At 43.2% G+C, this 25,700-nt stretch overlaps 3 protein-coding genes and 1 long non-coding RNA gene across 7 annotated transcripts; 2 read left to right on the top strand and 2 right to left on the bottom strand.

The window, feature by feature from the left end:
- Positions 1–1,680: 1,680 nt before the first annotated feature.
- ggcta (gamma-glutamylcyclotransferase a) lies at positions 1,681–4,608 on the top strand. Its single transcript, XM_069176775.1, has 4 exons — positions 1,681–1,961; positions 3,392–3,537; positions 3,651–3,783; positions 3,908–4,608. Exons 1-4 carry the CDS (start codon positions 1,845–1,847, stop codon positions 4,031–4,033), a joined length of 522 nt encoding a protein of 173 aa, XP_069032876.1. The 5' UTR covers positions 1,681–1,844; the 3' UTR covers positions 4,034–4,608.
- Positions 4,609–4,782: 174 nt separating this feature from the next.
- On the bottom strand, positions 4,783–14,097 carry adnp2b (ADNP homeobox 2b). Its single transcript, XM_069176772.1, has 4 exons — positions 13,843–14,097; positions 12,763–12,884; positions 8,988–9,092; positions 4,783–8,774 (listed from the first exon to the last, which is right to left on the bottom strand). The coding sequence occupies exons 2-4, from the start codon at positions 12,868–12,870 to the stop codon at positions 5,811–5,813; spliced, it is 3,177 nt and encodes a 1,058-aa protein (XP_069032873.1). The 5' UTR covers positions 12,871–12,884; positions 13,843–14,097; the 3' UTR covers positions 4,783–5,810.
- Positions 14,098–14,101: 4 nt separating this feature from the next.
- LOC138214918 (uncharacterized) lies at positions 14,102–25,150 on the top strand. 4 transcript variants are annotated; one of them, XR_011179675.1, is made up of 5 exons: positions 14,102–14,566; positions 14,815–14,876; positions 16,320–16,426; positions 16,511–16,617; positions 19,338–25,150. It is a non-coding gene; the product is annotated as an uncharacterized lncRNA (long non-coding RNA). The 4 variants fall into 4 exon arrangements; XR_011179673.1 differs by having other exon boundaries at positions 14,815–16,426; XR_011179674.1 differs by having other exon boundaries at positions 14,102–14,876.
- Positions 16,765–22,559, bottom strand: azin1b (antizyme inhibitor 1b). Its single transcript, XM_069176774.1, has 9 exons — positions 22,458–22,559; positions 22,030–22,203; positions 21,591–21,763; positions 21,172–21,385; positions 20,928–21,002; positions 20,350–20,515; positions 20,062–20,171; positions 18,377–18,594; positions 16,765–18,273 (listed from the first exon to the last, which is right to left on the bottom strand). The coding sequence occupies exons 1-9, from the start codon at positions 22,557–22,559 to the stop codon at positions 18,198–18,200; spliced, it is 1,308 nt and encodes a 435-aa protein (XP_069032875.1). The 3' UTR covers positions 16,765–18,197.
- Positions 25,151–25,700: the final 550 nt, after the last annotated feature.

Here is a 25,700-nt window from a genome sequence, read left to right as displayed (position 1 = left end):
AGCATCGATTACTGCATTTCACTTTGGAAATTTCCTTCCATTGTTTTCATCACGAGCTTCAATAAACATGTTGCCACGTTTCCATGTGAAATGTAGCAAACTGAAATGATTTCGCTGTTCACTAAAGTGCACCAAATGTGACGGTTGTAGCCGTGAAATTAGTTTCTCAGGGCAACTGGGGGACGTTGGTCAGAATGGAGATGATCCCTAAAGTTCATGTGTAATTCAAGAAGATGTTTGACTTTGTAATGCATGTAATTAAATGGACTTTGTCTGATCAACACTGATTTTGTAGTTTTATCTGCAGTGCAGCTGTTATACGAAGCAATAAAAGAGCTCGAGTAAAAGAAATCTGCTGTTGTACACGAGTTTGTAAAATGGGACACATTAATTTAAATGTTACGAGTGACAATCAAACGATTCTGCTCTTTGGATGCGAAGAACCAGTGGGGTGGGGGGAAGTAACTAAGTACATTTACTTGAGTGCAATTTTGGTGTACTTTTTTTTCTTGTTATGCTACTTTCTACTTCTACTCAACTATCTTCTGTCCAGTATTGTACTTTTAACTCCACTACATGTATTTCAAAGCTTTATTTAATCGTTGTTTTTGCAGATTCATATAATTCATGTCAAATCTAAATCAAATAATTTATGCTGTATTATCAGAGATTAAACTACCCAACAGTCTATAAAGTAATTAAAATGAGCTCCAGCTGCAGTATTAAAGTGATGTACATATTAACGAATCAATAATTACAATCCAATATGTCATTCTGAAACGGACCAGTTTGCGTCATGAATACGTACATTTTGATTCTGATTCTATTGTCCTTTTACTTAAGTAGTATCTTGAATACGGAGGTTTTACACCGAAGTATTGCTTCTTTTACTTAAGTAAAGGATCGAGATCCTTTTTCACCACAGCAAAGCAAAAAAATCCTATTGAATTCAAATCTTACTCATCCTACGTAATTTAAGGGTTAAACAATTGTTCATTTTGTTTTGACACTTAACGTAAAGCATCAGTAGTTTTTTTTTTTACCCATGTAGATTAAAACATACTTTGAGGAAAATTAAATGGCCTTGAATCAAGTGAAAATAATGTGACTTTATCGGAGAAACTAAAAGGGCTAGTAGGCTGAAGCCAGTGTTGAAGTACCTTAAAGTGTAATACCACAGATGACAGCTGGGTGCCAGCTCCAAATAATCTTAATAATCTCTGGCTCTTAAAAAATTTATTTATCTCAAGACACTAACTCTGAATTTTCCCTTTCTAATGAACATGCATTACGTTTATTTTCTTCTTTTTTTTTTAAACTATGACCTCATAAATAAAAATAAAAAATCTTCCAATCACTATATAACCATATACAACTATTTATGGTTTTATACATTATATTAAGTCAATGTTTCACTGTAAAAAAAAAAATGCAAAGCGTTGAATATATGCACTTTATTTGGTATTTATGTCCATTCAGATAATCATTTCAGTGTTTTCTGTCAAAACCGAGTCTATTGTGACTGAAACCGTGCTATGGTCTGACGATGTAAATTACCATTTGAACCGGAAGTACTTAAAAACAACTCGGCTGAAAATCCCTAATTGAAACGTCGTATTAATTAAAAAAAAAAAAAAAAAAAAAAAAGTATAATAAATCGAGTTCAACCTCTATGTATTGCTGCAGTTTGCGTCCGTGATACTTACAAAACAAAATTAGATTATAATATTACATTTTGATTCATCTCTTGTCCTTTTATTTCTTTCGGCAACACTCGTTATTCACCGACTTGCTTTCGTCTCGTCTCGTCTCGTCTCGTCCTGTCGGCAGGAAGACGTCTGAAGATGTCCGGGGCTGCCGCCGGATGTTTTATGTATTTCGCTTTTGGAAGCAACTTGTTAAGGGAACGGCTGCAGCTCGCGAACCCTTCCGCGACGTTCCGCTCGACGGGCCGGCTGAAGGTCGGTGCACTTAAAACGGATACTTTGTTTCTAGTTCAACGTTCTACCAGTAATGCCGCGTTCACGGCCCGTGGTCCTATTTAGGTAAAAAAAAAAAAAGTGTCTTCTAATGTTCCGCGTGAATGTGTGTGTGTGTGTGTGTGTACAGCAGGCGTGACACACGAATAATTATCCGCGGTGCGCGCGTTTTTGTCGCACGTTTCGTTCAGAGCGTGAAAATGCGCACGTTGATAAAAGAGAGTGACAGCTTTTTTTGGTGGACCGTCTCCGGTCAGGGGACGGGACGTGAACGCAGCAACAGCTCAGGCTGCATGTCCGTAAATGCACCGGTGTCACCGAGGGGACGTTCACAACAGAGACCGGGTCACGTGATATTGCTTTACCTGTTAAAAGTTGCAGCTAACCAGCTGTTTCACGTGACAGGGGACCACACTCGTGTCTAATTCACTTGCACTTAATCTACTAGTACGTACTAATACCTCCCTTCTTACCGCCCCCGTCTTTAAGACACGAAAAACAGCTGACTAATTGGCCACTTTGCTTCTTGAATGGGTCCACCTAAATAACCACAGCTGCAACAACTGTTTGATTTAATTGATTAGTTGATCAACAGAAAACGAATCAGGAATTCTTTCGATTTTTTTATTTTATTTATTTTTTTTAATTAAAAACGCTATACTTTTTTTTTTTTTTTTGATTCCAGCTTCTGGTTTTCTGGTTCTTTTAGTACTCCGTGACAACAAAATGAATATCTGTTGGTTGTGGACCGTCCTTCGGGATAAAACGAGACACCGTAGGCAGTTAACATTGATTGACATTTTAAAGGATAAATGTCTGCACTTCTACTTTACAATTTGCCATCCATTCTTACGCCAATGATGACAGAGTTGTCATACAAGGTGCTCGTCTGCCATTAGGGAGCAACTTGGGATTCTTGCCCAACAACACTTCGGCTTGTGGCCAAAGAGCACCCGGGTGTTAAACCACCAACCTTACGATTAGTGGGCAACCTGCTCCACCACAAGCCGCCTCCACCTCGAACACCAAAAACCGTAATAAGCCAACGTAGAAGTCCTGCACACGAACCAATGCTGACAATAGTTGGGTTGTTTTTTTTTTTTGCCAGCCCTACAAATAATGTTGTTCCTTTTAACATCTCTCCTGATGAACCAGCTGCAACAACAGGGCCTGATCATCCCGTACTCCGACCATGTTGTTTTGACCAGCAGCAAAAACAGGCTCGCTGGGGGATGCTGCTGAACGCACAAATATGCCCGCGTCTTACATCACAGACAAATAAAAGGAATTATGTTGAACATACACAAAGCCTCATCAACGTTCAGGCTTTTGTCCCCCTGAACCCACTGTGTGTGTGTGTGTGTGTGTGTGTGTGTGTGTGTGTGTGTGTGTGTGTTTGTTTGTTTGTTCAGGACTACACACTGAACTTTGGCCTGTGGGAGGAACATGTGGACAACGCCTGGCATGGAGGTGTGGCAACCATCGAGTTCTCTCCAGGCGCAGAAGTATGGGGGGTGATCTGGACTTTGAGCAACGAAAACCTGCCAAGCCTCGACAAGTGAGACACTGAGACACACACACACACACACACACACACACACACACAAACAGCTGTTCATCCATCGAGCAGTTCTTAACCAATGCCACTTTGCTTTTCTTTCCGTTTACCAGCCAGGAAGGAGTGAGCCATGGAAACTACGTCCCTCTGGAGGTGTCAGTGGAGACCGACGAAGGGCTGATGCTCTGCCGGACGTATCGGATGAATAATTTCCACGCCTGCCCTCCATCTCCTCAGTACAAGCAGGTGGGAGCTCGTGAACACACGCTCGTCCCGAGACAATACGCTCGATTTAAGATACAAACGACTACTGTAATGAATGACACAAAATATTTGTGACTTCCGCCGGCCTTTCTGTGTTTCGTATAAGGTGGTGTGTCTGGGTGCGGAGCAGAACGGACTACCGAAGGAGTACCTGAAGGGGCTGCAGGCCACTCAGACCAACAACTACACCGGCCCCTCCGTCCTCGATCAAATTAGGACAGTTATGAAGTAGAGATCAAACGTTCAGTTGGAAATGAAAGTTGACCAAAACAAGTTATTTGCTCTTAGAGCACGTAGAACAGATAAGAGTCCAGCGCAGATACTTGGTAAGACAGTTTTAGTCCAGTTACAGAGGGGGAAAAAAAACAAAAAAAACTCAAAGTCCCCTTCGTAGCAGATTCTGGAGCTTTCAACTGCATTCCGGTCTCGTTTATGACCATAATCATGTTATATGTAGTCGTAAAGTATGGATAGAATACTAATTATAACAAGAAGACTGTGAGATGTGGTGACCAGAATGTTTTAAAAAAAAAAAAAAGCTCGTAAGTGGAGTCTGAGATAAGAAATTCTGTGAAGGCTGACACTCGGAAACAGAACTGGCACCACTGGGTGGCCAAAACGCAATAATGCATGCATTTCCTAAATGACAAATCATACCTAGTCTTAATTGGCCTTTAGCTGTTAAATTATGTTGACGAATGCGTTTCACTTTCCAGAGTAAGATGTACGCGCCAGGCAGACAATTGTTTAAGTGCAGTACTTGTCAGGGGGATATTAAACACTGGTGAAACACCCGTCACACTTTGATCGCACCTCCTTTATTAGGACTTGAACCACTTATGTTCTGCTCTGCGGACAAAACAAAAGAAAGGCCTGAACTTTCCACTTACACAGGAAATAACCATACTATGATATGATTTAACACAGCTTAATTAAAAATCACATTTTTATTACAAAATGAAAATTAAAAAAAATGAATCATTTATGTAAAAGAAAAACAACTTTATTTTTTATTTTTTTTACAACACAGTGGCCTTGGACAGAATATTTTAGTTTTTACCCCTCTCAACACTTTTCATACTCTAGCAATTATAGAAAATACAAGTATAGTACAAAACAATTGCTGTCAGGAGAACAGAAGCTATGTGAGGAACACCCAGTAACATGGTTTATGTTTGGTTGAATCGCTAGATAAATTTCCACGAGTCTATGCAAATGAAAATAAGTACCCTAATTTGATCTGACAATAAAACAAAGTCTCATGCAAGCATCGTGGTCAGCGAGATGTTCGTCAGCTGTGGGAATTCGGCACCCGGACAACTCAAAACAATTTTACATTCTTCAGAATTTGGCTTCCAAACTGAGATTAGCATTTGTCTCGACAGTCTGCGGGAGTTAATGGAAAAATGCACACTTTCCCTTTAAACTGTATCAATGTGGAGGGCAAGAGGCGGAAATAAAGATTAAATAAAAGATGTCGGAAGGAGGGAGCTGCGCACGTGACTGAAAAAGGTTCAGGTTGGTGAAGGAAAGCTTGATGTAGCGAATCAACTCCACGTTGAGGTGCGCGCGAAAACAAATGTACGAAGAGGTTAAGGGGTGAATTAAAAAGGTGCAGGAAGCAGCTACCAGGAGCAAATCTGTACTGGAGTGGAAGTCTGTTGCTGCAGTTTAACAGTCAGCCTCATAACAAGTTCGGTATCTTCATTATGTTCTGAAGGGGCGTCAACGACATGGCTTTGCATTTATGTGGAAATTAGAATATAGACCACCGACAACATACTGAAGTCAAATGAAGCACTATTAATGAAGGCTACATTAACATACTGCCCTCAGTTACAGCTAAACTTATATGTTAGGAAATACATCATCGTTTGATACTGCATGATAAAACTTCTCTCATGGCTGTCAACACAAAAGGCCATCATCAAAGCTTTGTTTTGCTTTTATATCGGAGACGTTTGCATTATTTTAAGTTTTTCAGGTCCTACCGCCACACATTTCTGAACTCATTCCATCTGCTCCACCCGCCCGCCGTCTGGAACTTTATCAGGTCCACTTTCATCCATCGGTTCCGGCCCGTCCTCACCGTGTTCCATCGGCTCTGTCGCGTCACCGGGCGGCCGCTCGGTGGTGACGGCGAGCGGTCGGACCGTGGTGTCGGTGAGCGGCTGCTCTGTCGTTTTGGTGAGCGGCTGCTCTGTTGTAAAGCCGGGCGGCAGCAGAGTGGCGTTAATAAGCGGCCGCTCCGCGGTTCTGACGAGCGGCCGCTCGGCGGTTCTGACGAGCGGCCGCTCGGCGGTTTTGATGTGCGGCTGCTCCGTGGTGTCGGTGGGCGGCGGCTGCTGCTCCGGGATGAGGAGGTTGTGCTTGACTCGGCTCAGTTCGGTCATGTTGAAGCCGAGGAGAACAGCCGCCGTGTTCTTCTTGAGGCTCTTCATGCACTTGCTGCGCTTCTTGCTGAAGAGCGCAGCCAGCTCCGCTTTGGTGAGAGACAACCTCCTGCACAGCTCGTCGGTCTCGGCTTTGGTCGCGTAGGGGTTTACGTTGAAGTATTTAGATATGAAGTCTCTGCGCTCTTCGCTGCAGCGCCGCTCCGTCGGGTTGGGCTGCAACACCAGCTTGACCGCCGGGTCGCTCTGCACCTCGGGCTCCGGTGGAGGTGCCGACTTGTCCTGTCTTTGTTTCTTGCGGATGGCTGCCCTTTCCTCCCGCTCTCGTTTGTTGGACTCCAAGACCTGCCGCCACGCGGCCTCCAGCCTCTTCTTGGACTGCACCTCTGCTTCCGATTCGGTACGCACCACGGGGGGCGCGGCGGAAATCACGCGAGCTGGAGCTAAAGCCTGTTTCACGGTCAGCCCTTGTGGCACCTGGACAAAGTAGAGTCCGGATGTCTGACTGAGCTGCGGAGCGGCTTTAAGTGGCTGCTGCGGTGCTGCTGCAGGTTTGGGCGGCGGCGGTGGCGGGGGGAGCGGGGGCGGAGGCGGCGGCGGTTGTTGTTGTTGTTGTTGTTGTTTCGGCGAGCACCGGCACCGCTGGATGTGGAGCATCACCGCCTGCTGGGTGACCTTTCCCGTGTACACGCCGTTGCAGTAAATGCACTTGAACGCCTCCGTCTTGAGGATGGCGTGAATGGTGGGTGCTACAAAGTGCTTCTGTTTCAGGTGCTGGAGGTGTTCGGATTCATGTTGGAACTTTTCGTCGCAGAAGGGACAGTAAGCGCTGTTGATTTTTGCCGGTGTGGGGCAGATTTCTGGCTGGTTGTTGGGCACCAACTTAAAGAAGATCAGGTCGAGGGAATTCGTGACCAGGGCGAGGTTGACTTCGGTGTCTCCGAGGACCTCTTTCGGCGCGGTGGTGTGGACATCAAAGTAAGGGAACAGGATCCCTCCCATGCCTTTCGAGTAGACCCTGTACCTCTGCCTCAGGAAGTCACAGTAGGCCTTGCTTGTGGGATTGTGCTGCTTTACGTGCTCAGTAAGCTGTTTGATCGAAAAGAACAAAGCCGAGCAGTATAAACAATTCAAGCCGTGCAGCAGGTGTTGGAAGACGCTCTTTTCTGAGAGCAGAATTTTGCACGTTAGACATTTGACCGTTTTGTCCGGCATTTTCTTCAGGAATGCTGCTCGTGCTGCCACGCTTTCCGACTTGGACGAGGATTTCGTCTGGTGGGCGACCTCGGTGTGCATGTCAAACACATTAGAAGGGAAAAGTTCATTGCAGAGGGGGCAGGTAATCCATTTCTTAGTTTGTGGTGAGGAGTTACTTGTTTGCGCTACAGGCTTGAGAGGCGTACTTGTGCTCTGAGAGACGGGCACTGCTACTTGCAGTGGTGCAAAAGTGTACGTGGGCATGCCGTTCACCCTGTTGCCAGTCGGGATCAGGTGACTCAGCAGAGACTGTGACGTCAGCATGGTACCTTTCAGGTTCGTTGCCGTGTTTTGTGGAACCCCAGCGGGCTTAGGTACCGCCCCAGCTCCAGCTGTGACATTCGCCTGCAGTCCTGGCGGGAGAAGGATCTGCTGTGCTTGTGGAGTCTGTTGTGGTTGAGCAGAAACAGGCGCTATGGTCAGTGGCGCCTGTTTCAGAGACACGTTAGACACTGTGGGAAGCTGGACCATAGATGGGCCCTGGGGCAAAGCACTTCGGAGGGCGATGGTGGCACCGGGCTGCAGCAAACCTTTCGCCTCGGCACTAGCCAGCTGCACTAGAGCCGATGCTTGAGGAGGCAGAAAAGCTTGGTTAGTTCCAGGGGCGCAGATAAGAGTAGCACTGTTTGTAGTTCCTTGTAGTTGCTGTAATGCCACTACCGTCCCGGCAGGTTGGCCGTTACTTGGTAAGACCAAGGACTTATTGTTGAACATTTGAGGTTGCTGTGGTTTGGGAGCAATGCTTGGGAATGTCACAAACACACCATTCCCATTCGGTGTCGATTTAATGGTGAAGCTCTTGTTTTCATAAATCATCCCCTGCACCTGCGTGCTGACGGAATAGTGCGACGGCTCAATCAGCATGTGATGTAACATCTGGTCGAGGTTTCCAGTGTTCACCTTACACACCTTGCAGCAGTAGATCTTTAAAGATGAAGTCCCTTGCATGTGTAATCTGTAACCAATGTACTGCTCTGCTAAACGGTCCAGGTGCTTGAGGATGATGTGCTTCTTCATTGCAAAGATAGAAGTGGCTGGGAATCCACATTTTCGACACTGATACCTCTCATTTCCACGATGGGTGGGTACGGACGCCTCTTTTTGGGGTGGATACAGTATGTCGTTGAGTTTGGAATGGAAGAAGAGCATGTGCTTCTTGACGATCTTGGGATGGCCGATGAAGAGGCACTGAGAGCAGGGTGCCAGCGCACAGAAGGACTGGACATATCCGTGGCAGCGAGTGACGTGGCTCCTGAAGTTGTAGATGTTTTGCGAAGAGTATTTACACAGGTTGCAGCACAGAGACCGAGACCGATAAGGCCACTGAAAAGAAAGAATATGCATTTCAGATAACCAATGAACGAAATTCAAATGCGTGTACCGAGTTGGAAGTCACAACAGATAAATAACATTGAATTATTCGACAGATACTTCAACTAATTTATAATATATATTATATAATATGTGATTTCTAAACTAAGCAAATCCTCTTTTTGTTGGTAGGTGTTTTAATTATGAGCAAAAGAACATATTCACCTTCTTCTGTTGCCTGCTGCTGTACCCCTCTGTGAAATCAATCCACTCTGTTTCTTCAAAGGCCTCCTCTTCATCCGAGTTTTTCTCAGACTTTTCATTGAGATCCTGAACAGTAGACGACACACAAACAAACGAATCTTAAATCATACACAACAGCACAATGTAAAACACATCAATTAAAAGCCCTGCGTTCTAGGTGCTTTTCTAATAAGGATTTGCAGTACGCCGTGAAGTACTGCGTAGACATGCATGCATTTGCAGTCCAATACGGTGCCGCAAGACATCCTGCCTTCGTGAAGGTCGGAATGTTCAGTTTTGTTAAAAAAAAAAAAAAAAAAATGCTGATATATTTATAATAATTTTCTATAATCTCAATGAAACAAATTAAGTTTGGTAGTGAAGTATTTACTTTGTCCAAACAAAGTAAGCACCGCTATAGTCAATGGACCATCTGTTTCCCAACTTGTTGCTATGGGTGGGCTATAAGGATTACAAAAACTCTATTACATTATATGTTGGCGCCTGAAATCACAATGACGGAAAAAAACAACACTGCCATAAAACAGCCCTGCTCATTCATTTCATTTACAACATTACCCACACAGGCCCAATACCACAGCCAATCTCTGACAGTTAACAGATGACGTCACATCGCTCAACCCCATCTGTTACCGTAACAACCGCAGGAAAGAAACTCTGGACAGCTTTTTTCCAATGTACAGTGAAAGAAATAATGATTTGATCCCTTGCCGATTTTGTAAGTTTGCCCACTGAAATTAACTATATAATTGTAATGGTAGGTTTATTTTAACAGACAGAATATTAAAAAAAATTAAAAATCCAGAAAATCACATCATATAAAAGATTGATTGTGTGAAATAAGTATTTGATCCCTTGACTCAGTACTTGGTGGAGAAACCGTTGTTGGCGAGCACAGAGGTCAGACGTTTCTTGTAGTTGGTCACCAGGTTTGAACACATCTCAGGAGGGATTTTGGTCCACTCCTCTTTGCAGATCCTCTCCAAAGGTTTCGAGGCCGTCGCTTGGCAACTCGAAGCTTCAGCTCCGTCCACAGATTTTCTATGGGATTAAGGACCGGGGACCGGCTCGGCCACTCCATGACCTTAATGTGCTTCTTCTTGAGCCGCTCCTTTGTTGCCTCGGCCGTATGTTTTGGGTCATTGTCTTGCTGGAAGACCCGTCCACGACCCATCTTCGGCGTCCTGGCTGAGGGAAGGAGGTTGTCGCCCAAGATTTCACGGGACGTGGCCCCGTCCATCGTCCCCTCGATGCGGTGAAGTCGTCCCGTCCCCTTAGCAGAGAAACACCCCCGAAGCATAATGTTTCCACCTCCGAAGCATAATGTTTCCATCTCCATGCTTGACGGTGTTCTCGGGGTTATAGTCAGCATTTCTCTTCCTCCAAACGCGGCGAGTCGAGTTGATGCCAAAAAGCTAGATTTTGGTCTCGTCTGACCACATCACCTTCTCCCAAGCCTTCTCTGAATCATTCAGGTGTTCTTTGGCAAACTTCAGACGGGCCTGTCCATGTTCCTTCTTGAGCAGGGGGACCTTGCAGCGCTGCAGGATTTTAATCCATGACGGCGTCGTGTGTTACCAATGGTTTTCTTGGTGACTGTGGTCCCGGCTGTCTTGAGATCATTAACAAGTTCCTCCCGTGTAGTTCTGGGCTGATCCATCACCTTTCTCATGATCATCGATACCCCACGAGGCGAGATCTTGCGTGGAGCTCCAGACCGAGGGCGATTGATGGTCATTTTGTGTTTCTTCCATTTCCGAATAATCGCACCAACAGTTGTCTCCTTCTCACCGAGCTGCTTGCCGATGGTCTTGTAGCCCATCCCAGCCTTGGGCAGGTCTACAATCTTGTCCCTGACGTCCTTAGACAGCTCTTTGGTGTTGCCCACGGTGGAGAGGTTGTAATCTGATTGATTGATTCTGTGTCTTTTATCCAGGTAACGAGTTGAGATTCGGAGTACTTTCTTAAAGCGAGAGGACTAATGTAAGCGGTCTGTGGGAGCCAGAATTATTGCTGGTTGCTAGGGGATCAAATACGTATTTCACACAATCAAATGCAAATCAATTTATAACTCATATGATGTGATTTTCTGGATTTTTTTGGGGGGGATATTCTGTCTCTCACTGTTAAAATAAGCCTACCATTACAATTATAGACCGTTCATTTCTTTGTCAGTGGGCAAAATTTACAAAATCGGCAAGGGATCAAATAATTATTTCCTTCACTGTAGCTATCATTGTATTTACTAAAATGACTAAACCCCTTTTTAATAAACACTATGAACTGAAATATATCTTTTGTAAACTGAGACGCTGTTGCTGTACCTGGTACAGTGTTGACTGCACTAATGGATGCAATTAAAAATCAGGTGTAGGACCGATGTCGTTCACAATAAGTCGTATAAATAGTGAGTCAGTTAAATTCCCTCTCATGGCATTGATTAAACTCCTAAAATGAAAGATTTGAATTTTTTTTTTTTCACAGAAAGAAAATATTCCTTGATGTCACTCGACACTTTTGCATTGATTCTGTAGGTGCAGATCTTTAAATTCACTCTATCTCCACCCCGCTGGCCCTCTCCTGCAGATAAAGCCCCCCCCCCCCCAAGCTGATGGAATTGGTTCCTTTGGCATACAGCTCCATAATAGTAATGCTTAGTCATGGCGTTGACTGCTTATTTCGCTCACGTTAACAAGGTTAAAACTGGCTTTAAATTTGGGGTAGACAGTTTTGGGAAAGACAAAACAAACAACAACGCCGTCCGAATTTTGGAAATACGGCCCTCGTCTGTCCTAAGCCCCTCCCACTGGACGAGTCCAGACACCTGCTTCAATCGCAACGATCTCTCCGTTTCTAGATCGCTTCGCCAATGTTGACCGTTGTTTTATTACATTCAGTGACGTACAACTGACCGTCAGGCATACAGGGACAAATCCCGCTGGGCTGCCACATCGATGGGCTAGTGGACCATCAAAAAATACAAAACAAAAAAAAAAAACATCAAAACTTGACCATCCCTGTCGTGTGTGCCCATTATTCATGGCGCGCATGGGAGCGTGCTGCAGTCAGACCCCAGCAGATAAGTCCAGAGATGAATTTCTTTCCCAGTAGAACTGATTGCTAGACTCTCTGCTGGACTCTGTTTTAATAAGACCATGTTCCTTTTTTTTTTTTGCAGTTGCTTTGCGGTGAAGGCGGTTGTTGCTTGTGCTGGAATATTAACTTTTTCTGAAATTTGCACCGCTGAATCAGGCTGAATATCTGAAGAGACGTGCCCGTGCGTCTGCCCTCGCAGAACAGCTTGCAGGAACAGCCTCTCTCGGCTTTGTATTTAACTGTACTGTGTTTCTCCAGTGTGATGAGTTTGAGTGGCAGACAGTAAGGTCCGTGATTCTATTCTGACGTTTGGAGCTTAAACACTCAACCTTTTAACCGACACTCCTGTCACTGTAACACGTACGATTTTTATTCAAATGATATTTTTGGACTATTATTACTATTATTATTATTATTAGATCCACAAGCAAAGAGTGGAGACTTGAGAAGAAAAAAAACACCGATTACATAAATCACCACTAACAGTCTGTATATGCAACAAAACAATGAGCGCTTGTAACTACTCGAGCTACTGTGAAGAATTAACAGACTGGCTTATTCACGTTGGAAGTCTGGTGGACCCTCAACACAGCGCCAAATTTCAGGGACATGTCTGATCATCTTCAGAGATAAAACGCACCTTCAGCAGGTTTTGACAGTCTTCCAGGCCAATCTCACTGAGGATGCTTTTCACTGCCTTGCGTGCCTTTCGGATCTTCTCGATATTTCCAACCGGAACCTGATACATGATTCCTCACAGGCCTTAGGAAGGAAAACGAGTGTTAATGCGTTACGGAGCATTGACAAAATTCATTATCCTATCTATTCTTAATTTATTCTATAAATTAACAATACATACATCTAAAAGGTGCAAAGATTAATTGTTCGCTTGGTTGGTATACTGAAAATGAATCGCCAATTATTTTGATAATCAATTAATGGGTTAACATAACAATACATTTTAGGCTGCAAGGCTTTGGGAAACAGTAGTGTCATAACATTTCCCAGTCAAAGCACATCAAACAACAACTATTTGAATGATACCAAAATTAAAAGTCCTGCTAAAATACTGCTAGCTCAAAAATACAGACAATAGCACGTGCTGGGTAGAAAGGCAAATGTAAACACGATCAATGCAGTTAGCTGAGGTCAGTTAATAAAAAGCAGTATATTTAAATATATAGAGCAGGAATAGCAACACGTTATTACGTCATAATGATAAAAAAAAAAAAAGGAGAATGCAAATGAAAATGCTGTTGTAGAAATGTGTAAATCGCAGCATAAATATAAAGGTCACCGGTCTAATGCTTATATGCTTAACGTGACAGGATGAAAATGACAGCATGGCTGAACATGGATATTATTATGTCTTCACAGGCTGTCGTGGTCACACAAATAAAAGACACAGCAGTTACTGTGCAACAGCTGATTTCACTTTGTAACAGCAGCCATTCAACCGACGGGGGGGGGGACACGCTTAGTTTTAAGATCAGGTGAACACTTAAAAAAAAAAAAGAAAAAAAAAAAGAAACCTGTCCCTTTCCACTACAGTCCTCCATGCTAACAGCTCCGTGTGCATGCTGGTCACACTGAAGTCGTTTAAAAAAATTAAAAAAACCCTCCTGGTGACGCTGACAGCAGCAACAACAAAGCTCGCCCAGCCGGTGACAGCGCATCTCGCTGCTCGAGGATGCCCACAGCCTCCCCTCGTGTAATTTACCTCGTCCCAGTTTTTTCTCTGCGTAGATTAACGTTAGTCGTCGCTGTACCACCTCCGACGGTCCTCCACTTCCTCCGGCCCGCAACTGTGTCGGTAACGCGTCTGCCGCCGAGCGCCGCCCGCAAGATACTCATCCGAGCCGCATCCTCGTCTCCGCACGCACCGCTCTTAAGAGGTCCGCAATTCAATATGAAAGCTTGACGTTTGCGAAGCCACTCCGGAGATTAGTTATGTTTTTTTTTTTGGGGGGGGGGGGGGGGGGGGGTCTTTGCTTTTGTCCCTTTCTTTCCCCTATTGAGGAAAAAAATGGCGCTCAAGTTCAGGATCTGACGTAGATGTCAAATTTGCATACAGCACAAACCGACCAATGGGAGACTTGTCATCCTAAAATCAGAATAACTTTTTATTGTTGCGCTGAGACCGTCAGCCATTGTTCCACCTTGTCCAGGTGACACATTTCATAGTTCAGTTTCGTAATTTCATGTCATATCTGACTTGTTAAATTGATTTTTTTGGGGGTATTCTACAACATGTAGCTAGGTAGGGGGCGTGGCTCCTGCGACCCCACTGGTGATCACGTGGTACATGACTAAGGCTAACCAATGGGCTGTCGAGTAAATGAGCTAAATGGGCGGTCCTTGTGTGAAACGTCATATCATGCAACTATTATTTAACCAATTACACCGAATCACCATTTTGTCAGGAGTGGAAGCGAAATTGACAGGTAAGATGTTATTTAGCTAGCATGGCATCAACTATCAGGACTTTTTAAATCTTAGTTTTACAATTACAGAAAAAAAATATAATTGGCTAGCTACGGCCGCATAGTAATCTGTACCAACTGTCATAATTAATTTGAGATTTTGATGCATAGTTATACCTATTTGTAGAAGTCGCTAAAACTAATTTTGGGATTATTAGTCTAATGCTCAGGTTTCTCAATGATTTCTGAACATGTTAATTCTCACGCAGGTAGAGCTCGGCGCAATCCACCTGTCCGATTGTAGCCTACCAGTTAACCTTTTCAAGCTAAGGTCAGTTTGTTTGGAAACAAATCATCAAGTGACTAGTACACAATTTGTTGGGCTAAAAATAGACCATACCATTGAAACATTTTTTTATTAACTGTTACGCAGAACCACGAGCCCAAATGTCGAGTCCTTTACCCACACCGATTTGTGCAGTAATTGGTCATTACAGTTCCCTCACATGTGACGCTCTGTCATTGCTCATCTTTCGAATCCTCACTCGATCATTGTGGCAGGAAGCAGTTTGATGTTGTGATGCTACAGACTATTTAAATATTGACTAATGAGGTCACATTTACGACTGTGCCCGCCAGTCGGGCAACGCAGACCAGGGATTCAACCTTCTGGGCAAACAGAGACGCACTATAAACACAGAGCACCGCGTAAATGTTGAACGCCGGCTGTGCTGCAGTGGATTGCACTGCAGCATTTCTTATCAAGGCAGTGCAGCCAAATCTCAAAGGTAACCCCGCTGAGGGACAATTGACTTAAATGACAGTTTGAAGTAGCGAAAACAGGGAACGTGATTTTTCACTTGAAGTGAAACTGGCTGTCAATCAAGAGAAGTATTTCTCAAAGCGTGTGAGGTACCCCCTGTAATTTAATAATCATTTAGTTTGTTTGCTGCTCTGCAGTACCGTGTTGTGTGTGTAGGAGCGTGTGTGCTTTTCGCCGGCAGACTATGTTGTCATTATTATCACGACCATCACTATCACGTATGATGCCCTTTTAATCAACTCACACACTCAACGCGATGGAAAGCACTTTACGTGAACCCCGTGGTGATCCATTCATCTCGTTATCTGAGTAACGTGCAGCCATCACTCCTGATGAACGTTTGAGACACTTAATAAGAGCTGTATTGACCCCTCCTAGATAAATGCATCCCTCAGACGTTATTGTTTCTTACTTACATCTAGGAAATGTTTCAGTGATTAATTTTGAAACAATTTTCTCCAGAGGAAATCAATGACTTCAGACACATACATATCATTCATTTCAATGCTCTGAAATAACCAGGGCTATTGACTGAAATATTTAATATTGGTAACGTATGACTGTCGGTACTAAATTCATGCTTCGTATACGTTCATCCAAGATTCTTCCTGGGAGCTAGACTAGAGCTGGGCGTGTTGTTTAGGGACACAGTTACAGGACATGCGAGGTGTTTTCCACACAGCAATGGTAAAATGTGCCCTGCCGACTCCAGGGACAGCCGGCCGCCCAAGCATCCTGATCTGAATTTTCGCCTGTATATGTTTTTTAATTGCCGAGTTTAAAGATGGCTGGTCGGTTTGAAAAATGCTACAGGACCACGTATATAAACAGACACTGTTATGCACAGTGGCAGGGCTTTTATTTGTTGAATGTCATGAACTGCCATTATGGAAAATTGTGAAGTGATGCAGTTTAAATTCACAGCCTAATGCTTGTATTTCATTTCCTCAGGACGATCAAGGCCTTCATCATTAATGAACATTAAATACGGTACCAGTTAACCATTGGGATGAAGGGGACCGAAGAGCTGAACAGTTTATAATGAGATTTCAAAATTGGTAACCTTTGTTAAGCCTTTTGAACAAAAATGATGCCTGTGTCTGCGTATAAGGAATTTAGAAGTGACTTTCACTCATTTTCAGTAAGGATCTGCACATTAATTCACTGGTTAAAGCAGGAAGTAGGATCTTCTTCCTAGCTGCCAAAGGAACCCGAGCAGCTTTACATCTGGATTACAGATCGTTTCCAGGTAATTTAGCACAAGCTAGATCTACAGCTGATCAAAAACATGTTTTGAATCTTATTGACCTTACAGTGACAATGTTAACTAGAACATGTGTAGGAAAACACTACTGTGCCAGCCACCAACCAAAAGACCACACATGCACAAGATACATGATTTCAGTCAGAAATGTATTAAATTAATCACTTTCATTACTTTAACAAGCACAATTTACAGTCAAAAACGGGCTGTGGTCCATTAGTGCCTTAGACAAGCAAGTAATTAATACATTAGTCACTTGTAACACACAAGGGCAGGATTCTTTAAAAACTGCGGATTAAGGCAGGTCACCTTTAATATTAAACATGTAGATGTACAGAAGACTGTGCATTATGTCCCTCCGAACTTTTAGGGACGTGAAGAAACGGTCGGGCATGTTATTTATCATTTGCACTGCCTCACAGAGGTCTGTGTACAACTAGCATGTCTAAAGATACAAACATGTACGTCTATATCTGCCACATACTTCAGATCCTGGCAGAATAAGGACTAATCCCTTGACAAGAGACACTAATATGAAGATCTGAAAAATCAGGGCTTGCCATGTTAAATGTCACAGTATTTTTTTAACGTACAAAAGATGTTGTGCATTTTATACCAGATTAACCTCTCCCTGTTAGAGGCATTAGTGTGCAGCTTCTCTGTATTCAAGCTGTAGCCTTAGCGTACAGAGAATCTCCACTCCACCATGTGTTTTGAGTAAAGGGACACCAAATGAGGTCACAAATGGTAATCACAGCACACATAATCCATGTAGCGTTAAAAAAACACATCGATATCTTATCAGGAAAACACTGTTAGATGGGCCACAGCATAATACCTGGGCAAAACACACTTAAAGATGGAGCTTTAAATATGCCCCAGTCATATCTGAATCCAATAAATAAAAATGCATTGAGGTGAGCTGCAAAAAAGAAATAGGTTACATCATTGTCATAATTTCATTTAAACTATGCAAAGTGAAGGGTCTGAAGGACAGAATCCACACTCGGCATTCATTCCTTTCAACACTTCAAAAATCATCTACAGACAAAATGTATCGGTGTTAGACAGACACAGGATTTACACGACTGTCGACAAGTAATTAATAGAGAACATTTGATTCAAGTGATTTAAATCAATTGTACATTTTGTAAACTGAATTTGATTTAGAAAACAAACCACCCCAAACATGTTGGAGCTGAGCCATCTCCAAAGAGTCATCCATTTTGTTGCATAATGTCATTTGAGCTTGGGCTAGAGTTCTTTAGCTGACAGATTTTGAATCCTTCAGAGAGCGAGAGAGAGGGAGGAGCAAAACTAGGACTATCGTCCAGGTAGGTTTTAGACAATTGAGGTATCAAAGAACCAACTATTTCTCATTTCTGGAGGTACAAAAAGTCAAATTCTGGAAGAAATAAGAGGACACTGCATTTTCCGAGGTGGCTGGAATGTTGACCACATTTAACCCCGTGTCCCAAATACCACGCTGACCTCTCTTTTCACATGGTGAAAGCAGAGGTGAGGAGGCACTGTGCAATACAATATAGGACAGGGGCTGAGGGTAGCTACGCACTGTACTGGAGCATGGAGAAGTTCTTCATGGCACTGTCGAGTGCCACACCGGCCTCCTGCATTTCGTACCTGAGGGTAACAGTATGATGATCAGTTCTCGCCAAATGTCTCACATTCTTACAACACGTGTATCAGTGGCAGACCACGACATGCCAACGCACTACATACGCACCAGTCGGAGGTGGAGACAGTGTAGTAGACGGGCAGCTGGGCGGAGCTGGAGATGCAGCTGAGCTCCTCCAGGCCGCACACCCCCATGCTGGAGAAGAGAAGCCAGTCTCCCACACTGAGCTCGGGCAGCAGGCAGCGCTCCACCACCTGATCCAGCTGGTCCAGTGACGGGCCCCACAGGCTGCTGGGATACACGGCCTCCTCAGCACACAACACGTGCTGCACAGAAGAAGAGGCCTCGTCAAAACAGGTCAAACGCAGCAAAATCAATCTAACCTGTCACAGTTAGTGAAATCTCTTATGTACATGTAAAATTGTACTCTGCATGTGAAGCAGGAGAAGAGGATCACTATCGATATGATTACAAGTGAAAGCAGCTAAAAGCCATTTCAATTGAGGTTATGTTTCAATCTGCTGGCACCGTTACCTCATTAGCACGGGAGGTCGGTGTGTATGGAGTGATTTACAACAACCCCGACGGACCACAACACCAGACACGGCACATCACTATCTTTGTTTAATTTACCATGGCTTTTTGGAATTACATCATTAGCTAGCAACAGCCTCTGTTTCACTTAATGGTGTGTAGTTTTTTAGTTATTTGAAAATTGGCAGGAAAACAGAACTGGACATTCATCGGCAACCGCACTTCCTACCAGTCTGGCTTTACAATTCCATTACATTTCATTTAGCTGACGCTTTTATCCAAAGCGACTTACAATAAGTGCATTTCAACCATGAGGGTACAAAACCCAGAACAACAGGAATCAGTGACATGACATGCCTGATAAGTTGGTTTAATCATAACCGTGGACATGTGTGTGTGTGTGTGTGTGTGTGTGTGTGTGTGTGTGTGTGTGTGTGTGTGTGTGTGATCCAAACACAGTATCAGAAGTGAATGCAAATACGACGAAAGTTGAATCATTTGCAAATTATTTTTTTGTTTTTCTTCTATTTTCTAGGTTTTGGCACAGACCCATTTGAGGTGTACGCATTTGTGGAGCACAAAGAATTCCTCAACAGGTAGGAAATCCTGTTTCTAAAACGTTGTCTCTTTTACGTTCCTTTTTCTTTAAGTCATATGCCAGAAATGGACATCATTGCTTCATTTTGTTGTTTGAAGGGATTTGGATTGAGATTATTTGCCTTTCTCGAAATACAGCAACACATTTTGAATAGAGATTTCAGATAGGTTTGTTTAACAAAAAGATGCCAACATGCACTGCTCGCTTTTTGCTTTGTAAAACTTTAGTCTTCCGACATATAAACCAGACATTGGCGAACAAGAAGTGCAGGAAATATAATATTTAAATTATTATTATTTTTTTTTATTATTATTATTTAACTAGGTTAAGTGTGAAACAAAAAAGTGAGCTTTTTTTTTTAATTAAAAGTTATGTCCAGTATCCTATATTTTCATAGAGATGAATAAATTATGCTTATTTTTTTAAACAAGTATCCTCCTAAACTGAAGCAATTAACCACAATTAGATGTTCACATGAAATCGAAGCATTTAAAGAACCAATCCAGAGTCTTTGTATGGCTCAGTATCGTTCATAATATAGAAAGTAAAACAAGTAATTCTGCAAGTAATTAAATGCGCATAAAACATGAACCCTTGCCCTTATTGAACAACAGCTGCTTTCACATGCTTCATTCAGTCTCTTGGGTGGAGGCCTACTAACCTTGTGCACTGACGGGGCAGCGATGGAGTTTCCCAGCAGCTTGCGACTGAATGGGCCGTAAACACCCTCATTCATGTAGTACAGCAACTCGGTATCCTCATTGTTCTCACCTGAGGAAATACAATTGGTAACCATGTCAGGGATACAGAACATAGTGCAATATCTACAAACTGCGACTGGGACGTGACCTTTAATGTTTTTGTTCTGATTTTTTTTTTTAAATAGATAAATCCTGATACAGCACAACAAAAATAAGAACTCGGCCTCTAAGAGAATTACGGAACTCACCTTGAGTGAGGCTGTCCCAGCAGCGCGTCACCACCTTTTTGCCAATCACGTTGACAGCCAGGCTGAACGCTGAGGCCACGTAGAAGCTGCCCGGCTGGGCCAACACTTGCACACCAGACAGTTGAGGAAAATAAACATCCAGAAGCGGCCTGATTGCAGACTCGACCTGTAAACAGATGGTGTTTTCAGATTAGACAAACTAAAACAAGAATGTTGAGACATAAAATGCTTCCAGAGCCGAGATTCATAACTTTCTGCGGTTGCTAGTAAGAGGTGACTGAAATGTCAGCGCTTCAGAAAGATGCCGGCATCCAAAGTTACTGGCAGCAAATGTCACTGTTGTGTGTAAACAGCTGTCTCGCTAGATAGATAGATAAACTGGTCATGCCCTCAATAATCTGTAGATGAATGTCATGTCATATTTCACATGTTTTGAGGCAAATCTTTGCAGAACGGTTACATGGTTTGTGACTTGGCAAAGATTGAAATGAAAATTGATGGAAAGTGGAAGTGATAAAACTCAACTCTGAAGTCTGACTGAAGCGTTTCAAATGACATCACAGTAGTTTACCACTCACCTGTTTGAGCTGAAACTCTGAGCCGGTAAATCCACCACCAATGTCCAGGATGTTCATGTTAAAGCCCAGATCCAGCTGAACAGAAACAACCAATAGCCAGTTGTCAGCATTAATATAAAAGAAAGTCCAAGAGCTAAAAAGGCACCAAAAATTTTGAAAAAACGTTTTGAGCTGATGTGCGTTCCCTACATTTCTCGTAATTTCATCACTTTATAATTAGAGATATTTTCATAACAGTGCTCACCCCCATGTCAAACACACAGCGGGCATCTGACAGTGCGTGAGTGTAGGCTTCTTGCAGGTTTTGGCAGGAGCTGGTGATGTGGAAGGTTACACCCACCACCTGGACTCCCAGCTCCACGGCTGCCTCCAGCAGGTGCCGGCAGCTCTTCAGAGAAGAGCCGAAGACCATGCTGGTTTCAGCCGCGTGGGCCTCAGTGGTCAACTGCAGCAGCAACCTAGAAGAAGAAAAAAAAAAAAAAAATGTCATCAGCACTAATTATCTCAACACAGGCCAAGGATCTTTGAAGTTTTGGACTTTAAGTCCAAAGAAAAAAAGGATGTATTTCCTTATCAGAGCAGTTGTTACATTAACACAGTTTTCAGCTTTCTTCAAGTGCACGAGAATTAAAAGCGGCTACAGAAAAACGTTTGCTCATTTACTTTGCATTAGGGTGCAGACGGGAAATCTTTGACAACTCGGCCTCATTTTCACACACGAGATGCTGGATGTTGTTCTTGGCAGCATGCTTGATGAGCGCCAGTTGCTTGAAAACACTTGACAGAATGATGTTTTCTGGTGGCACGCCATGCTCCAGCACCAGGCTCACTTCAGCCTGAAGGCAAAAGAACACAAGAGTTAAAAGAAATGAACACAAAACAGTCTAAAATCCCCCCCCCCCCCCCCCCAAAAAAAAAAATCCCAAAGTTTGTTGCATTAGTCGAAAGCAGGTCAGCTGACTTGTAATCAATTGAGTGCTTGTAATGTAGCGGCCCTAAAACATCAAATGCTTTCATAAGAGGATGAAACACTGTGCAGTTTTAAAAATGAATCATCAAATCAAAGCTGGCTGAATTTCCTTGTGCTACATTAAAAGCTTACCTTGTTGGCACAAACAAAGCCCAGGCCCAAGGAGGCTAGCACCTCGATGACAGCAGGGCTGCTGTTGCACTTGACTTGGTAGTAGGGCTGCAGCTGGGGCATGACACTCTGCCAGCACACATGCTGCCGCATCAGGGCCCCGAGGTCGCCCACCGCAAACGCACTCTTCTCCACCTGAGAACGCAGGAGGAAGTTAAGGGTGTACTGAGAAATCAAAGCAACTGATCCAACCTCTGAAATAACACTTCACACAGAAATCAGGTCCTGTCAGATTTCTATAGAGTTAATTGATACACCAAGAATTGTAAAGTATGAGTCAAAAGGTGTCGATTAGAGTGAAGCAAGAAATGACAGAAAGTGTCATGAAAGCTATTTGAAGCAACTTGGGGAATCTCACTGCAATTAATATGCCTGGAAGCTGAACTGACCAGAGCCTGTTCGCAGATGTGTCCGTCAATGACATCCTCCAGGGTCACTCCTCCCTCCAGGAGTTCAATGATGTAGCTGGGTGTGTCAGCGAGTCCTTTCATCTCAACCGTATTCCGCTAAGCCGACAATCATAAAGAACGAATAAACAAGCAAGGGGTCACGACTGAGCCAATGGGGTCCTGCCGGTATGCAACAAACTGAAAGAAAACAAAAGAGAGGAAAAAAAACAACATGACAATTCATATCATCACAGTGATTTTTTTTTTTTAAATCTGTAGTTAAACCATACAAATGAAATACAGGTTGAATCAACAGTTACGCATCCAGATTGTAGTTCCCCCAAACAGACATCTGTACCTTATGAACCCAAGACTCTTCATTCATAAAAACAAACAAAAACCCCATTCACTTCAAAATCAATACAAACGTGCCCCTAATTCTACCCAGGACTTTGCCACAGGTGTATGTGTGCAAGTGAGCATGCGTGTATAACAGACAGGGCCACTAACATGGACAAGTCAGGAGATGGACCTGTCCCGCTATCAGCTAGGATCCCAAGGTGGCTCAGCGTTGAAGTCGAAGTGCTCCCGGTAAAGAGCGGCCCTTAGGCCCTCTGGGTAGCGCTCATACACCTGTACAGAGACAGGGGAGCCCTGTGGGACAAACATACATACATAATATTAGATCTAAACACATAGGAAAAGACACTTTATGAAAAGGAAGACATGCGTTTATCACCAGGGAAATCATACGAAATGTAGTATTCTTGGCAAGGCTCTTTTATCTATGGAATGACATTAGCTGTCTGTAATCAAAATATCACATACACAATCGATACGTTCAGCAACTTGTGTGTGTGTGTGTGTGTGTGTGTGTGTGTGTGTGTGTGTGTTGACATGGCTTGTTTATATTAATCCAATAAAGCACCCAGTATGTTATTTCCGGTGCGGAATTAGTTAGTATATGTGCAATAACAGTCTTAAATAAAACACGCGCATGCGCTGTGGTAGTGAAAACAGTGTTTAGCTTGACAAATGAAATATTATTGCATTGCGCTAACAATGCATAACAATCCAGGTTATACCATACAAATGTGAATATTCTTTGATTTGGGACGTAAAAGTGCGGCTGACAGGAAACGCCATAGTGAGAGATTGATGGCAACAAGAGCCGCGAACGTTGAGCTGCCTGTCGGCTGCCCGTCGATAGAAGAAGCTTATATTAGCACTGTATTTGATCAATAAGCCCGAAACAAACCTCAACACAGATACATCACACGTATGCACTCCAGACTGCGGTGCTGAAATCGCTTCATATTTGATCGATACCTCCCGAAGACATCACAAAAACACAGAATTCAATGGATCGTAGTCATGTGTGGCGAGAAGGCAGAAAGACCAGCCCGCCATGTTACGTCCGCCCGCTGAATCCAAGGAACTCAACCGAACTATTTCGCTTTACTTACGTGAGACAACGGCCAGAAGGTTTTGGAAAATCGTCTTCTCTTTTTTGGCGGAATTTTTAAAGAGTAGTGGGCACAACGACATAAGAAAGAAAGAGGGCTGTTTTTGCCATATGTTTAGGCGAGAGTAGCGCGGCGGTTAAGTGGTGTCTTCTCTGTCGGCTGGTGGGTGGAGAACTACTGGAAGCCAGCAGGGGAAGTGGAAAAGGTAATCAACGGCCAGTGGGCGGAGCCTGACGTTTAGTTCCACCAATGAGCGCTTTGTATTTTTGAGACCACACCAAATATGTGTTTCCGAGTATCATCAGGCCGCGGTGGATCGGCGATGTTTATTCAGATTACATAACCGCAAAGTTTCCATAGATGGACACCCAGTCAATCAGACCAAGAATTATACTGTTTTGATTTCGTGGGGCAATTCAGGTGCAGTTGCAGTGGTGGAATGTAACTAAGGACATTTACTACTAGAGAAATATTAATCCAAAAACATCATATACACAGCGAGCATTTACTGCATAGTGTGTACTTTTACGTTTGGTACTTTCACTACATTTTGCTGATAATACTAATATACTTTTACTTAAGACAGGTTTTGAATGCAGGACTTTTACCTGTAATGGAATATTTTCACAGTGTGGTATTAGTACTTTTACTTAAGTAATGTGCGATTCTGTGCTAGGTTATGTTTACAATAATACAACATATATATATGCCATATCATATTACTTATATATAGGTCGTATTATCAACTATTAATCCTAAGGAGTAGACGAAAGGCTGTGTTTGTGAATGAAGGTGTAGACAACAGGGTGTGGTTGTGAATGAAGGTGTAGACGAAAGGTTGTGAATGAAGGTGTAGACAACAGGGTGTGGTTGTGAATGTGAATGAGAGTGAAAGTACTCTGCCAAACCAAAAGGTCACAGGGGGAGTCTGCAACCTGTGGGGTCACATATTGTTGTTCTTTGAGGCATAAACAGGAACAGACGGCTGTCTGGAGGACTCCAGGGTGTGAAGGAAGACAACCACCATCTCCACCAACCAACAAAGGATACATCAATACACATGACTTTTTGGTGTCTGGACTATAAGAAGACTGGGTGAGGGAAAGTCAGGAGATCAGACTTCGTGAACTGACACATACTCTGTTGCGGTCAGGGAAACATAGTCTGGACCAAGAGCTCTGTAAACTGATTATTCTGTTGCTGTTAAATAAATATCTTGAAGCTTGACATCTTCTCCTATTGCCTCATTAAAGAACACGCAGGACTGGGGGCTGACACATATTGGCTTTGTACTAGTAGGAGCCCAAGTCCAACAGTAAAGAACCAGAATGCTTCCTCCACCACTGTGAAGTTGTTGTTGATTGCAATTGCAGCTGCTATATAGAAGATTAACCCTGTGCAAAAACACTTAATTCACACAGTTATAAAACCATAAGCTTGTAAGCCTCCGTTGTTGTAACAGTGATACTGTAGATTTGTCAGATGCCCTGTCCCCATTGACAATGCATGAAATCAAAAACAACAAAAAAAGAAATCTAATTTTATATGCGCTTGTCTGTGTAGGCTATTTGTTTAAGATGCTCACAACTAGTTATAGACATTTTATTGAATTTTTTAAGTTCATGAAACAATATTGTGCTGTAATTACAAAGGTGTGGCTGAAACTTTGCACATCTGTTTGAAGGCCTTTTGGGTTATTTGTTTAGCTTAAACAATTTGTTGTTTGTACAACTTACTATCCTCAAGTGAATAAGACTGCAGTCTACTGATTTATATT

The sequence above is a fragment of the Embiotoca jacksoni genome, unplaced genomic scaffold, assembly GCF_022577435.1.
Source record: "Embiotoca jacksoni isolate LCO1_2020_lvr unplaced genomic scaffold, fEmbJac1.0.p SCAF_7, whole genome shotgun sequence".
NCBI classification, from domain to species: Eukaryota; Metazoa; Chordata; class Actinopteri; family Embiotocidae; genus Embiotoca; species Embiotoca jacksoni.
This window is presented reverse-complemented; position numbering and strand designations above follow the sequence as displayed.